This window comes from Mustela putorius, unplaced genomic scaffold (assembly GCF_011764305.1).
Source record: "Mustela putorius furo isolate JIRA1106 unplaced genomic scaffold, ASM1176430v1.1 tig00000083_pilon_pilon_pilon, whole genome shotgun sequence".
Taxonomy (NCBI): Eukaryota; Metazoa; Chordata; class Mammalia; order Carnivora; family Mustelidae; genus Mustela; species Mustela putorius.
This window is the reverse complement of record NW_025421273.1, coordinates 7,831,983-7,848,083: the sequence shown is the minus strand read 5'-3', so window position 1 is coordinate 7,848,083 and position 16,101 is coordinate 7,831,983. Positions and strand designations below refer to the sequence as shown.

Below are 16,101 nucleotides of genomic sequence, written 5' to 3'. Positions count from 1 at the left end.
TTATTTGACACAGAGAGATCACAAGTAGGCAGAGAGGCAGGCAGAGAGTGAGAGGGAAGCAGGCTCCCCGCTAAGCAGAGGGCCGGACATGGGGCTCAATCCCAGGACCCAGAGATCATGACCCGAGCTGAAGGCAGAGGCTTTAACCCACTGAGCCACCCAGGCTCCCCTCAAGTAGTAGTTTTATAATCAGAAAAAAAAAAATGGAATATCATTGCTTTTTAGAGTCTGCTATTCTGGAGGGAGTGAATTGAATTTTAACTGGACCACATAAAATTAGGGAGGGTTGAACAGCACAAAAGCACGTGTAACATATCCCCCTCTTCCCTTTCCCCCACCGTTTGCCCCTCAAGATGGATATTTTTCACTGCTTCAGGATGGCTGATTTCAGTTTCTACTCCATGGTCATGATTAACGAAACAAGTCAGGTAGTGAAGAGGGTAAAGATGGGAGCAGGGAAGATGCTGGAAAGGCTCAGTTTGAAGCTGGGAGGAGGTAGGAGTTTCCAAACAAAAAAGTATTCTCGAATACCGGAGAGTTGTTTTATTGATAAAACCCTTCTGATTTTCTGAATTTCTGGGAAGTAATGGAGACAGAGAGAGTGTGAGCTTCCTCATCTGACCATGTCTCAGGGGGCAGCTGACTGGTGTGGGGATGGTGGTCAGGCCTCTTCCCTGTGCAGGAGGCACTTCTGAGGTCCTCAGTCAGGTGTTGCTAGTCCTCCCTCAGATGGTTCGTCTTTGGATAATAGATACAAATTACTTAGAAGTGATAATAGCCAGGAGGAAAACAAAAACAAACACACACAAAAAAAACAGAAAATAAAACAAAGACCAATTATGTCAAATAGCCATTCTTCTCACTGTTTTTATTACACCAAAAATGTCACATTTAATTCCCCTGAAACCAATTATGAGGAAGGAATTGCTATTAATGCAATTATGTGTGAAAGAATGTCGTTCATGTGCAAATGAATGCTTTAAGCATTCCCAGTTGTCCAATCATGAAGGGAACCAACAAATGTATTTGTTTTGAGATTTAATTAACTTTTATAAATTATAAATGTAATAATTAACTGCAGAGGCAACCATAACTCAAACCCATAGATAATATTTTGTGTATTTATTTCTAGATTTCTTGAGTGCATTTTATCGTAATAGTCTTACTGTGCATATAATTTTATATCACGTCTTTGTCTCCTTGACTGGTATTGTTACATAATTCTTCGTTGTTATTTTAATAATGTAACATCATCCCACTATTGACTATACCATTCCTCTCTTTCTAGAAGTCTCTTTAGATTCTAGACCAGTTGGGGTAGGCACAAACAGTAATAGCATACGGTGAACACTTGTTCATATAAATTCTTCTGGAGTTTTTGTTTCATTCCTTTGGGATGGATTACAAGTTATAAAATGTTGATTATTAAGTTTACACCTTTTTAGCGGCCCTTAGTAGAGGATGTCAGTATATTAGAATCCCTGTGCAATTATATCATTGCTCACTTTTCAGCATTCTGGTTGTTTAAATGGTTTCCAGATTTAATAGGTAAAAGTTGGGCTCTTACTGTTTGAATTTTCTGTCTTTGATTATGAGGTTGAACATTTTTTCATGTTCGCTAAGTTAATTTTCCTTTTTGTGAATATCGTGTCACTGTCCTTTGTGTATTTGAATTTGTATTGGGCATCCCAAATATTTGGATGGTAGTGATTTTTCAAAGTTATGTGGAGCTCTTGCCTGGAATCAGGATAACCTGTTTTATGTGATGTAGTACCTGTAGAATGTAGAAGAGGGAGATGTTTCTTCCCTTTGCTCCATCAGCTGCTCCACTTAGCTACAAAAATTATAAGCAAACTAGGGAGAGGTTCTGCCTTCTGGATCCTCTCTCTTTTTAAAGTTGGAGAAGTTGGGAAGTAAACCTTAGTGGGACTGTTACCTTTACTGTTGAAGTTAGGTGGCAAGGCCCAGCCTATTGATATTATATACTATGCCTTGGAGTGTTCCAGTGTTGTTTCTCAGTTCTACAGCCTCATAAATTCTCTCATATTAGAGACATATTGTTTTTAAAATTTAGATGAACATTCTAGAAGTCTGGTACTTAGTAGATCTGGGATAATGTAGTTTGAATGTTTGTCCACTTAAAACATGGCTGTCATTTGGTTTGTTATACATCACTCCCTTCTAATGCTCTTATTCTGACTTCAGGTCAGAGCCCTGCTAAGTGGTCCAGGGGAACAGGTATTATCCCACTTACTCTAAGTTGATTGGTTATTGGGGTTGCCTAGAAACCCAACTGCTACTACTTATTAGTGGTTTCCGACTCAGTCACTTTTATTTATTCACTTATTTCATTAACATATAATTTATATAATATATATATAATATATATGCATTTCAGTCAAATGCTCTACCACTGAGCTATACCCCCATATATATGCATTTCAAATACCTCTCTAAAGGCATTGATAATTTGAAATGTCACGTGGACTGTAGGTATATTTGCCAACTGGGAAAGGTTTGTACATCCTTCTTCTGAAGTGGCTTCTTCTCCCCACCCAGAGGTCTAGTGCCCTCATGCCCCCTCACGGTTGTCTGAAGTTCCCTAACACAGCACGCTCCCACAGCCTGCTCATCCCCAGATTAGCCTCGGTTCCAAATGGATCTCCCCTGGTCTCCGTGAAAGCCAGTCCTCCCTGTTCTCTTAATGAAGTAGTAATCTTGAGAAAAGCAGAAACTGACCTTTGGGGTGACTTTATCATGATGAGCTAGGAAAAGCAGTAAAATTATGCAAAATCTTTTTATCTCCTCATTTGTAGACTAAGACCACGGGCTTCATTCTAAGTGAACCTCTTAAAACGATTAACACCCATAAACAGATAATCAAATCGATATTGTTATTTGAAGATCTTTTAGTACACAAGTGCTTCCCGGTAATGGGCTTAGAACTGGGGGGCTGCCTTTGAAAAATAATTCATCAATTAAAAAATATTCTAGCATGAGTAATTTTTTTTTTCTTTCCAATATTTATAGCATGCAGAAAAAAAAGCAGCCCTAGTCTTGTTAATACTCGTCTTGTGCCTCATTTTCTCCTTGCTCCAGGGCATCATTGCAGAGTATAACAAGATCAATGACGTAAAGGAAGATGATGACACGGAGAAGTTCAAAGAAGCCATTGTGAAATTCCACAGGCTGTTCGGGATGCCCGAGGAAGAGAAACTCGTCAACTATTACTCTTGCAGCTACTGGAAGGGGAAGGTCCCCCGCCAGGGCTGGATGTACCTCAGTATTAACCACCTTTGCTTTTATTCTTTCCTTATGGGAAGGGAAGGTGAGCTGTCTAGAATGTCAGAGGGAAGCTTGGGAAAGTCTGCTGAAGTGTTGCCCCAAACTCATAAACCACATCAAAATGCCCCAAATAGATCTGTAGTGATGACTCAGTCTACACTGTGTTTTAACTATGTAACAAGTGAAGTCAATTATTCTCATTATTTAAAAAAAAAAAAAAGGTTATTAATTAATAGAGAGTTCCCAGAGCTGTAATAAACATTGTTGACATGGACTTCAGTCCATAATAAGGATGACTTCAGAATTTATGGGGTCCGAATTTGTCTCTCACACAAACAGAACAGTAACAGATATGGCACATGCAAATTCCAAGGAGTTCAGCGAGATGGAGGGCTGGGTGGTGAGACTGAAGGATCCTTTGGGAATTTTAAGGAGCCAGATGCTGACCAGCTTATTCCCTGTGCCCAGCCAAGCTGGTGATCCGGTGGGTGGACATCACACAGCTGGAGAAGAGCGCCACGCTGCTCCTGCCTGATGTGATCAAAGTGAGCACGAGGTCCAGTGAACATTTCTTCTCCGTCTTTCTCAACATCAATGAGACCTTCAAGTTGATGGAGCAGCTGGCGAACATAGCCATGAGGCAACTCTTAGACAATGAGGGATTTGAACAGGACAGATCCCTGCCCAAACTGAAAAAGAAGTCTCCTAAAAAAGTTTCGGCCCTGAAACGGTAGGTGACAGAGACAAAGTCTTATGTGCTTCAGAAACAAGAGATTCTTACATTCTTCTGTGAAATGTAACCTTTTCTGAACCATTGGCAAGGGGTCTGAACAGTTTTCTGGGTATAGATGCAGAACTGAAAAAAAACTGTCTGAAGCACTCAAAGGTCAATGAGTGATGCAGGCACAGCCAGCTCTGACACAAAGTGACGGGAACTCTTCTGGTCCTAGGGGCGGGGTGCCTATGGGCGGGATTCCTATGGGCGGGGTGCTGGGGGGGAAATGGGGCATGGTGGTGGGTAAAGCCCTCACAGGACGCTGCTTGGAGTGGTCTCTCTAGAGGTGGTAGAAGTCACCCATACAGATTCAGTCAGGAATAGCACGATGCAGGAATCCCAGGGGAAAAGCCCAGAGGGGTTTAAGTCCAACAGTGTCTGGAGAGTAGTGAGGCGTGTGATGAGGAGAGGCTGCAGAAAAGCCTGGAAGTCTGGCTGTGGGAGTGGAGCTAGAGAGAGGGCAAAGGAAAAGTTGAGGCTCTCAAGTGGGAGTGTATGCATGGAATTGTCTGGACCTGAGATGGGGAGTGAGAGGGGGAGAGCACATACGAAGGCTGTGCCGTAGCGTAGATGGAGCTGGAAATCCCTGGCGTTCAGCTGGTATTGGAACCTGACGAGAGATCACTGCACTGAAGATGTCTGCTGCTCTGAGGCCTGTTTCTGTGGAGCGGTTGAGGGTGAAGGGTGTTACTGCAGTGGATTGAATCACAAACGAAAGGCAGGGAACGGGCATTAGGCAGGAGTAGACTGCCCTTTCAAGAGATTCAGTGGTAAAGGAGGAAGGTTTGCTCTTCTTAGGATGCAGAAGATTTGAATGTAGGACAGAAGGGGAAGGGCTTGTGGTGAAGGTAGGTGCAGGGAAGGAGTGGGGCACAGAGCCAAAGCTGTAAGAAAATCAGTCATTTTAGAAGTGACGTCCAATGGGGCGTGCAGAAAGTTGTGTGTGCTCATACCTCTCCCTCTGCAATGGAAAGGAAGTAAGGGCAGGTGAGGATGGAAGCAAATTGGCGGTAAAAGGGAGGGCACCGGAGGCAGGGCCGGGGGAGCCTGGCTTTGTTCTGGGAAGCCAGAGACTCTCTCTCCCAGCGGCTGAGCTGGCATAGAAGCTTGAGAGGGTTTGAACAACTGACTTGATAAACAGGGAAAAGGGGAGAAAAACGGAGCTGAGGTTGGAACCTCCGAGTGGACAGGAGGTGGGTTGTTCCTGTGTTTCAGGCAGTTTTGTTGTCTTTTTAGGGCAGACCGTGATAGCCAGGAGATTCATGAGGCTTGTTTGCACTCTCCTTAGGTCTTTCTTAAGAGTGAAGGCCGCCAAAGTGGCTCTGGAGAAGTGTGCATGTAATAATCTCTTTAGAAATTACCACATTCCTTTAGAAGAACAGTGGATTTCCCATCAGGCCTAGTCTTCCACAGATGTCTTCAACATTTACAGATACTGATTGTAAAATGACTGCCCACAGGACCTACATAGATTAAAATAATTCTATTGTGCTTCTGGGTCATAGGTTGGGGTTAGCTCCAGTAGAAAGCCAAGAAGGTGGGATGAGTGACAGGGTAGAGAAGCGGAGAGCTGCGCTGCGAGACCTCCTGCTGCATCCTGCAGACGCCACCAAACCGTTTCTCCCGTGCGAGGTGATGCTGTTCTTGCCTTCCAGCGATCTCGATGCCCGGGCGAAGAGTGAGAGGTACCGTGCGCTCTTCCGGCTGCCCAAAGATGAAAAACTGGACGGCCACACAGATTGCACCCTCTGGACTCCATTCAACAAAATGCACATTTTGGGGCAGATGTTTGTGTCCACGAATTACATCTGCTTCACCAGCAAGGGGGAGAACGTGTGTAGCCTCATCATCCCACTCCGTGAGGTGGGTGTTAGATGAAAGTGGATCTCCTAAGTGTTTGTTTGTAATACTTTTCTGTGTGAACCACAGATGTTTTTACCAGCATTTCACTTTTTTTTTTTTTTTTAAAAACCTTAGGTGAATGTTTATAAATTTTTTTTTTAAAGATTTTATTTATTTATTTGACAGAGAGAGATCACAAGCAGGCAGAGAGGCAGGCAGAGAGAGGGAGAGGAGGAAGCAGGCTCCCTGCTGAGCAGAGAGCCCGATGCGGGACTCGATCCCAGGACCCTGAGATCATGACCTGAGCCGAAGGCAGCGGCTTAACCCACTGAGCCACCCAGGCGCCCTATAAATGTTTTTTTAAAACCTTAGGTGAATGTTTATGATTCTTTGGTGGCCCGGACGCTTCCTTGTGTGTGTTGTCATTGCTGTCGGTGACTTGAAAGAGCTTTTCTTCCTAGAAAAGGCAGCCTGGAGTTTTTTGGGCTTTTTAAAGATTTTATTTCCTTATTTGAGAGAGAGGGAGAGTGCAAGAGGGAGCATCAGCAGTGGGGAGGGGCAAGGGAAGAGGGAGAAGCAGGCTCCCCACTGAGCAGGGAGCCCGATACGGGACTCGATCCCAGGACCCTGGGATCATGCTGAGCCACCCAAGCGCGTCCAGCCTAGAGTTTTAAAATGTTATTCAGGTGTGGTGAGGCCAACACATCAGGAGGTGGCTGCCACTGAAAAGAGCTTGTTAGGGCGCCTGGGTGGCTCAGTGGGTTAGGCCGCTGCCTTCGGCTCAGGTCATGATCTCAGGGTCCTGGGATCGAGTCCCACATCAGGCTCTCTGCTTGGCGGGGAGCCTGCTTCCCTTCCTCTCTCTCTGCCTGCCTCTCTGTCTACTTGTGATCTATCTCTGTCAAATAAATAAATAAATCTTTTAAAAAAAAAAAAAAAAAGAAAAGAAAAGAGCTTGTTATATTCACCATCCTTCTGGGGACCCACTGGGAAAGCACCATGGTTGGTCCATAGGCAGAGGGAGTCGGGAAATGGGGGCATAGGAGGCATGTGATTTCTATGGGAAGAAACAGGCGAGGCAGGGTAAGCAGGTTTAGAATGGGCTCGCTGGAATAATTTCAGCAGACTCTGGGGCATAGGGGCCATCCCTAGCTATCTGAGATCTGCCCTCGCCCCTGGGGTGACTAGAGCAATGGTCATTGATCCTGAGTGTAAGAGCTGGATTAAAGGTGGTGGAGGCAGTGTGGTGGGCTCTGTGTGCTTGGTTTGCATAGGAATGTTGTGCTCCCTGGTGGGAACGTGGCTCTGCCAGGGTCTACAAGGCCTGGGGTATCAAAGCCTCAAATACAAAATCGAGAAAATGTCGTTAAACTATACCTGCTCACAGTCAGAGAGCAGCTTGGTCCCAAGGGAACATTGTAGATTGTGAATCAGAAAGCCAAGTGTTAGCTTTGGTCTGCCAGTTACCAGCAAGGGAACCATGGGGCTGCTGAGCCCGACCCGCATTTTCTGAATCTCTGCAAATTCTGGAATCTGTATTTTAATGAAGTCCCAGGCCCATCCTCATGCATAATGAAGACATTGTACAATCTTACTCTTTCCACATTCTTACTGTTTCTGGGGAGGAGGTGGCTTCTGTCCTATCTCCACGGTGCTAGGTAGTTCTGGGACTTACCCGGAGACCTTGCCTTGAGGTTCGGAGTTGAGAAGGAGCTACAGGTTAGGCTGCTGGGGACTAGAAGTCCTACAGCTTCTAGTCCTGAAGACCACTTTAACTTGCCCTAGTCCTTTTCTAGAAGTGAAGGGTGGTTAGAAACTTTGGTTATGTAATTAAGATTGACCCTTGGTTAAGATTCCTTAAAGGATTCAAGTATCCCTCTGCCTTCTTTTCTGTTTCAGAGAGAACATTTATATAAACAGATTTTTTGGGTTTTTTTTCTTATTGTTGTTGTTAGTTTCTTTTGTTTAAAGAATAATTCACCGTTACCACAGAAAATTTGTGAAAGTACAAATCAAAGGCAAATAAAATACATCCCTAGTCCCACCAGTCAGCCCGTTTTTCAGCTGTACAGCTTTCCCAGGCTTTTTCTATACTTGACTGTGTATTCATTTATATTGTTTAGCTATAAAATATAGTGAATTTTTTTTGCTTATTTCCCCCAATACCAAGTGTATATTAAACTTTCCCCTATATCATTCAGTGTTCTTTGATAGTACCGTTTTTTGTTTTTGTTTTTTTGTGTTTTGTTTTGTTTTTAAAGATTTTATTTATTTATTTGACAGAGAGCAATCACAAGTAGTCGGAGAGGCAGGCAGAGAGAGAGAGAGGGAAGCAGGCTCCCTGCTGAGCAGAGAGCCCGATGCGGGACTCGATCCCAGGACCCTGAGATCATGACCTGAGCTGAAGGCAGCGGCTTAACCCACTGAGCCACCCAGGCGCCCCAATAGTACGGTTTTTAATGACTGCCTCTTATTCCATTAACTGGATCTATAAAATTTATTTTAGTTACCTGTGGTTGGACCTGTGCATTGTTTTTAGTTTTCTTCCAATTATATGTATGATTTTTGCTTCAAGTATGAATTATAAGTTCCTAGAAGCTGAATGGGTGTGTCCAAAAGAATGCAAACTGTTAGGCAATTGACAAATCTGGTTCCAGTTCTTCTAAGATGAGCTAACTAGTGTTGTGACATTGTTTGAGGAGATACGTGGTGGGGGTGAGTTCTGAGGGGGATAATTCGGCAAGTACCTACATTTGGCTCTGGAATGGATTTCATAACTTTTGCCAGCAAATGGACCTTCTTTGCCATAGACTGTTACCAAACTTAATTTTATTCATTTCTAGTTTTCTTCCATCACGTACGACCCCAAAGCAAGTTACCCGCAACAGCTAGGGCTACCCCTTCCTGGACGAAGGCTCTGCACTGGTGGGTGCAGCAAGTCATCACTGTTGATCCGAAGGGAGATAAGGAGTGGGGAGGGGTCCGGATGTCTGCTGTCCGCTCTCCTGTTCACCGCTCTTCACCTTTCAGTGCCGGATCCAGTATGATAGTGAGAGTTCAGGGCAGCCGGGAGAATGAGGGTTGATACTCTCAGCCTGTTTCTGGCTTGCTTGTTTTCCCTAACAGCTGGTAGAGCAGAGATCACTCGGTTATATTTCAGGGTAAATCCGAGGAAGAACAATAGTGGAAGTAGTAGCATCAAGAAATAAAGTGTGTTATGGTTGGTGGATGCAACTTTAAAGAAGGCAGCAGTGCGCTCCCTTTAGCCTGATGGATCTCTGAGACAGATGAGGACAGATTCCCTAATCCCAACTAGTGGAGGAAGCAAAGGACTCAGTGTACCTTTTACAACCTTTATGTTACCTTAATGACAGAAAAGTGACGGGGTGGCCTCCTTCCTCTCACCCCTCCCCCTTCCCACCCCCCCCACCCCCTGACACAGGGTCTGTCTGAGCAGAGAGGCATCTCTCTGTGAACTGGGTACCATTTAGACCCAAGTTAAGTTGATGGATGAGCAGCAGCCTCCATGGGAACATCCTACTTGAAATGGCTACTTTAGGGTGATATAAACGAGGAATTGTTGTTTCATTTAATTTTTTACAACCTAAACTAAAATACTGACTGGAGATTATTAATGTATATTCCGCAGATAGACTTAAGGTAGATCAAATAGACACAGAATCACGTTACTACAGATTTTGAAGAAATTGCTGAGGCAGCAAAGCAGGGAGATAAAGTGAACCGATCAGGTTCTTCTTTAGATAGAGATTCCAGATAAAATCTCTCTTTTTCTAAAAATCATAAATTACCTTGCAGATATTACATATGAAACATAAAGCTTTGCCTAAATTCCAGTCTATTTTTATAACCCGAGTTGGTAATGAAATGTGACTCATTAAACTAGAATATTCAAATGTGGCTGTGCTGGTGTCACTGAGCTTATGGGATTGGATTCTACCAGAAATAATCTGTCAGCAAAAAATATTTTGTAGTGCATATGAGCATTCATGTTTTTTTTTTTAAAGATTTTAATTTTTATTTATTTGACAGAGAGAGATTACAAGTAGGCAGAGAGGCAGGCAGAGAGAGAGAGAGGAGGAAGCAGGCTCCCCACTGAGCAGAGAGCCCGATGCGGGACTCGATCCCAGGACCCTGAGTTCATGACCTGAGCCGAAGGCAGCGGCTTAACCCACTGAGCCACCCAGGCGCCCCGAGCATTCATGTTTTATATAGGAGCTTTCAGGTGGTTTGTGTGTTTGTGATCTAGCTAAAGGACTTTCACTTTGACCTCATCAAGATCCACGTGGCTCTCTGGGTTTTGGGTGTGAAACTTGAACCTTTAGTTCCCTTGGCATTTGTCATTTGGTCTGAGACATCTGGTGACCAAATGAATTAAAAAAAAAATGTTGTGAAAAAAGGAGTTTTCATAGGTCTTTTAAAAATAGGTATTGTTTAGCATGTTTTAAGTGCCATGGGAAAATTCATGATACATTTTTTTTACCATTTCTCCAGCTTTTGCATTAGGAAAAAAACCCACTTTTATGTACAACTCCAAGTACCTCAATACATTCCTTTAAAAGTATATAAATATAGGGGCACCTGGGTGACTCAGTTGAGGAAGCGTCCAAGTCTTGGTTTTAGCTTAAGTCATGGTCTTGGGGCCGTGGGATCAAGCCCCATGTCAGGCTCTGTGCTTAGTGCAGAGTCTCCCTCAGACTGTCTCTCCCTCCCACTCACTCTCTCTCTTTCAAATAAATAAAATCCTTTTTAAAAGAATGTGTGTGTGTGTGTGTGTGTATGGCTATATGTATTGATAAAATCCGAGAGTAGACATCAGATCCTGCAGTTTTCCCTCTGTGGATCCCAGTTGTCCCCATTTTACACTTCGGGCCACTTTTCGGGCAACTCCAACAGGTTTCTTGCCTTGAAGGGGAAAAGGATTTTAAAATTCTTTGGAGAAAATGTATTTCACATGAAAATGTTCATGAAGTAGAGTTGAACCTGTCTAGACTGCTTACAGGTGGAAATGAAGAGAGGAAGAGAAACTGAACTTCAAGGATATAGTCAGAGCTGCTGCAAGTAAACCATTTATCTAGGGCTGGCCTTGAGGGTTTTGTTGTTGTTGTTGTTGTTTCCTATTGTGGTAAAGAAAAATATTTTCATGCATTTACCCTAGTTTCTAGTTGATGAAAATTCTATTCTAAAGCCCCAACTGCATGTCTTCAGTTCAGAGCTAGAACAAACGTGCTTCTTTCTTGCTCATTTCCTCATGTGGCCGATTTACTTCACCACACGCATGTGCACACGGTCCGCCAGTGCCGATGGAGGTGGGATTAAGCTATTTACCTCCTGTCTGTTCTGAGTGGAGCCTTTAAAATGTTCAGGTGGTAAGAGGAGAGGTGGCAAATCCCTGGAGTTCGAAGGAGATGTTTGAAAGATGGGTGAGGTTGTGAAAACCATCCCAACATGAAGCTTGGTAAAAAGGCACGAGTATCATGGGTCGTTTCTCTTAGACACGATAGGGCAGCGAGGAGTCCTCTCCCTTAGGACTCGTGCAATTTTGATGAAAATCAGGGAGTTTCTTCACAAGAAGTTTTCTAAACCTTAGCCCTGTTGATATCATAGGCCAGTCTCTATTGGGGATCAGCTGTTCTGCACTATACGCTGGCCAGCGACATCCCTGGCCTCCACCTACTGGATGCTGCTGGTCCCCTCCACTTCTGACAACCAGAAACGCCTCTAGATGTTGCCAGATGTCTCTGGGGGAACAAAATCCCTCCCGAGGTAGAATTGCTGATTTAGAACGACCAGCACGATAATTCCAGCTTCTGATATGAACTCCAATTTGAGGAGTTAGGAGCGATTTTATTTTACTGGAGCAGAGGTAGAGAGTCTCATCTTTGCCTCAGTAAGATTGGGTGGTTCCTACAGAACATAGAAGTGTTGCGTTCCTTGTTTGGTGCTGCTCAGAGGCTGCTGTGATCCCTGGAAAACAATGCTCTTTGTTTCATGTTTCTTTCAGGTGACAATTGTGGAAAAGGCAGACAGCTCCAGTGTACTCCCCAGTCCTTTATCCATCAGCACCAGGAACAGGATGACCTTCCTGTTTGCCAATTTGAAAGATAGAGACTTTCTAGTGCAGAGGATCTCGGATTTCCTGCAACAGACGACCTCTAAGATATACTCGGACAAGGAGTTTGCAGGCAGCTACAACAGCTCAGATGACGAGGTCTGTGGGATCTGCCTGAGGGTGTTTGCATTCGTCCTAGTGTTTTGCCCAAGAGTGGGCCCTCCTTGTCCATTCTGTTGGATCCTCCAGCTGTGCTAAGATAAGGCACTTACCCTGATGCCCAGAGCAGTGTCTCAGCTCGTTTAACTCTCATGGAGTTTGTCTTTGGGATCACAGAGCTGGACAGAGCCCTGTAGATCATCTGGTCTATCTGTATTTCATAGTTGAAGAAATTACTAAGTAATTGGTCCTGTTTTCGCAACAGTGTTCACATTGTGACATTGTTGGAAGTGTACGGAGGTCACTGTAGTCTCGAATCTGAGATGCAACATCATGATGATGACTTTATTATGATCAAATACATATTGTGTCTCTTTCGAATTAGGCCCTGGGCAACATCCAGGGAAGTCAGAGTCCAGGAAGATAGGTGTCCAGCACAAATGACAGAGCAATTACTGGCAGCTGAAATGTAACCTCACAGGGAGCAGGCCCGCTCCAGTCCACCTGGTCCAAGCTCATGGGGGCGTCAGAAACTAGAGCGGGCACGAGGAGGTGGCCCCATAAGCAGCTGATTCAGCTGTGTCATGTTTTCCTGCATGCTAATCAGAAACTAACGGCCAACGAGTTTGCTGCAAAAATGCATCTAAAATAAGAGGATACCTGTTTCAAGCATTGCGATTTCATGGCCTAGGACCCGCACACCTGTCTGATCTCCACCAAAGCACTGGCTTTCTGCCTCCTCCTGTGTTTTCACGTAGCGAGAGACCTCTTGGGCACCATAATGCAGCTACTGGGTCTGTGCAGAGGACACTGAAGAAGTGGGTTGCGTGGCCTGTGGTGTTTCAGCATCTGTTCTTCTGTGTGTCGGCAGGTGTGTTCTCGGCCTAGTAGCCTGGTCTCCTCCAGTCCCCAGAGGAGCACGAGCTCTGATGCCGACGGAGAGCGCCAGTTTAACCTGAACGGCAACAGCGTCCCCACGGCCACACAGACCCTGATGACCATGTACCGGCGGCGGTCCCCAGAGGAGTTCAACCCGAAATTGGTGGGTGTCTCCTGCTCTGGCCTGAAACTTTATTAGAACAATCACAGTGACTTATTTCTTAAAGATTTCACTTATTGGATAGAGAGAGACAGTGAGAGAGGGAACACAGCAGGGGGAGTGGGAGAGAGAGAAGCAGGCTCCCCAAGCAGCAGGGAGCCCAATTCGGGGCTTGATCCCAGGACCTCAGGATCATGACCAGAGCTGAAGTCAGACACTTAACAGCTGAGCCACCCAGGTGCCCCTAGAACAATAATATTTAAAAAGGTTTTTTAATCAATGTTAACTCATACATATCTGTATAAATATTTTCCTACAAGCAAAATAGATTTTTATCTAAATCTCTCATTGGATTTTAGAGTAGCTTCACAGAAGGAGATGAGTTATACAGAGTACAGGTGACATTTTGTCTTTTTTTTTCTTATCAAAGATTTTATTTATTTATTTGAGAGAGACCATGAGCTGGGGGAGGGGCAGGTAGAGAGGGAGAAGCAGATTCCCTGCTGAGCAGAGAGCCTGATGCAGGGCTCCATGTGGGCTTTTTTCTTGTTTTTAACTATTGTTTAAGTCAGCCAACAAGTAAGTACATAATTTCTCAGCACACATTTCAAAAACACCAAGTCATTTTCACTACATAAAGCCATAAATACGCGTTCCGCTGACCCATTTCAGGTAAATGGAATTCTGATTCAGGGCCAGAAAGCTTCAAAGCAGAACCCCAGCCTTCAAATTAGGTCCAGGTGTCGGATGAAGAAAGGACTGCGGAAAACCTGAGTTCTTTGCTCCCCAGAGTTCTGTCCAGAACATAACGAGTCTATTCAGTAGGGGAGATATTCTGCCTTTCTGCCCAACTTCCCCTTTCCTTCCTCAAAGTACTTGGGGACGTAGTCATGTTTCATTTATTCCTTCCAGGCCAAAGAGTTTTTGAAGGAGCAAGCTTGGAAAATTCACTTTGCTGAATACGGGCAAGGGATCTGCATGTACCGCACAGAAAAAACGCGGGAGCTGGTGTTGAAGGGTATACCGGAGAGCATGCGGGGAGAGCTCTGGCTGCTGCTGTCAGGTACAGCCGGGCTTGGGCTGGGGGCCCTGACCCTGGGGTGGGCGGGACCTCAGCGCTCCCCTTCTGCCTCCCGTCATGCATCTGGGCTCTTTTGAAAATGCAGCACTGCCCTTCAGCACTAAATAGCCTTTCCTGCCCCAAGAGGTACAGTCCCTCAGTGAAAACACAGAACATACATACAGTTGTCCAGACATGGATACCATCATCCCCCAAGTCTGCATAACCTCTTCCACCCCTTCACTAAAGCTATGTAGGAGAAAAGAGAACCTATGGGAAAGCGTATAATTCTTTGTGATTTGAGAAGTTTGTTGTTTTGGGGTTTTTTGTTTTGTTTTGTTTTGTTTTTTGCCTTTTCCTGGCTGTGTCCATTGATGAGAACACATGATGAGAATATATCTCATTGAGAATGCTTAAGGGTGGCACGTGGTCAGAGCCCCCATTAAAGCAGGGAGAGGGAGGAATGAGAAAGCCTCATCCTTGGTGTTTGCCATCTCCTGAATTTGGTGGTTGTCACTTGGAGATGTGAAAGAGAGACCAGAATGTACACCCGAACTGGAGCCTTAGACTACACTTCACTCCCAAGCTGGAGACACCAGGAAGGACAGAGTGGGGTCTGTCAAGGAGTGGTGGGAAGAATGTGGCCACCTTAACTGGTGCACAGCCCCAGCAGAGCTCTGTGGGGTCAGACATTTGAGTCCTGCTTCAGACTGTAGGTTCTTCAGGCTAGCCCCAGCATGCCTCCCTCCCGGCCCAAAGCATCCAGTGTGTCCCACGGGTCTGTTCCGTCATGAACGTCCAGGGAATTTTTTTGTTTTGTCACCAATCTTTATAAGTCAATTGCTTTACTGACTAGAGGCCTGAAAGGTAATCAGTTTAGATACATGAATATTTTTATTTGAACCTAAGATGGTCCAACACAAGTGCTGTTATCAAGACCTTTTATTTTAAACATGGCATCAAAATTGAAAGAATAGTTGCCACACTTACAGAAAAGCCTTTTAAAAAAACCAACCAAACTCATAGCTCTTTCTAAAAACAGCTATTAATGGTAATTGCCTGTGATGAGATGTATTAACGTCTCAGCAGTTGGGGGATAGAATCCTAAAAAATAATTGGCTTTATCTGATTCATATAAAACTAGCTTGTTCTAGCCTCATTTACCTGGCTTATTTTCCTTAAGTGGATGAGCCTTAGCTCCTCATCTAGAAATCCAAATTTGAGTCAAATGATATCTGATTACAAATCCAACCCAAGAAGAGCCTTACTGTCCTGTCTTCCATCTTCCTTGTGTTTGGTGAGCTAGTCTCCTTGACAGACTCATTCAGATCACTGATACAGTAAACAAAAAATTCTCTTTTCATCCTGATTCAAATTAGAAGTTACTTGCAGCCCCATTTTGGATGAAAATGAAACTCAAAGTGAAAGCCAAGAAATAGTACATAATAGTACACAGCACTGTTGCAGAGACACATAGAGAGTTGGACTGTATATTTTCTTTAACGGTGATGGATGATGTGAGGCCAGGGGTGGGGCGGCCTACAGCTCGTATTTCCACCCAGCTCACTGGAGGCAGGATACGTGTGGTATACCAGGACCAGGCTCAGTGTACCCAGTGAAGTAAAGTGCCAGCCAGACAACATGATATCTTTGCACATCTCCCTTGAGGACAAAGCAAAAGCCAGTGTTAAGTTGCTGTCAACCTGAATGCCTTTTCCAGGCTAAGTGTGAGTGGTAAGATTGTCTCTTCTGGGTGGCTGTCACTGACACGGTCCAGGCCAGCCCAGGGGTTCTAGTTTCTAATCCGTGAAATACAGATTAGTTTATCTTGTCATTTTGTGTGTGTGTGTTTTATATGTGTATTTGTGTCT

At 44.5% G+C, this 16,101-nt stretch overlaps 1 protein-coding gene across 1 annotated transcript in view; it reads left to right on the top strand.

Moving 5' to 3' along the window:
• Positions 1-16,101, top strand: part of TBC1D9 (TBC1 domain family member 9) — a 122,188-nt gene that overhangs the window by 68,879 nt on the left and 37,208 nt on the right. Inside the window, exons 4-9 of the mRNA XM_004768462.2 lie at positions 3,100-3,328; positions 3,754-4,015; positions 5,716-5,923; positions 11,925-12,131; positions 13,003-13,173; positions 14,083-14,233. Coding sequence (XP_004768519.1) covers positions 3,100-3,328; positions 3,754-4,015; positions 5,716-5,923; positions 11,925-12,131; positions 13,003-13,173; positions 14,083-14,233 — 1,228 coding nt within the window. The remainder of the gene's footprint in view (positions 1-3,099; positions 3,329-3,753; positions 4,016-5,715; positions 5,924-11,924; positions 12,132-13,002; positions 13,174-14,082; positions 14,234-16,101) is intronic.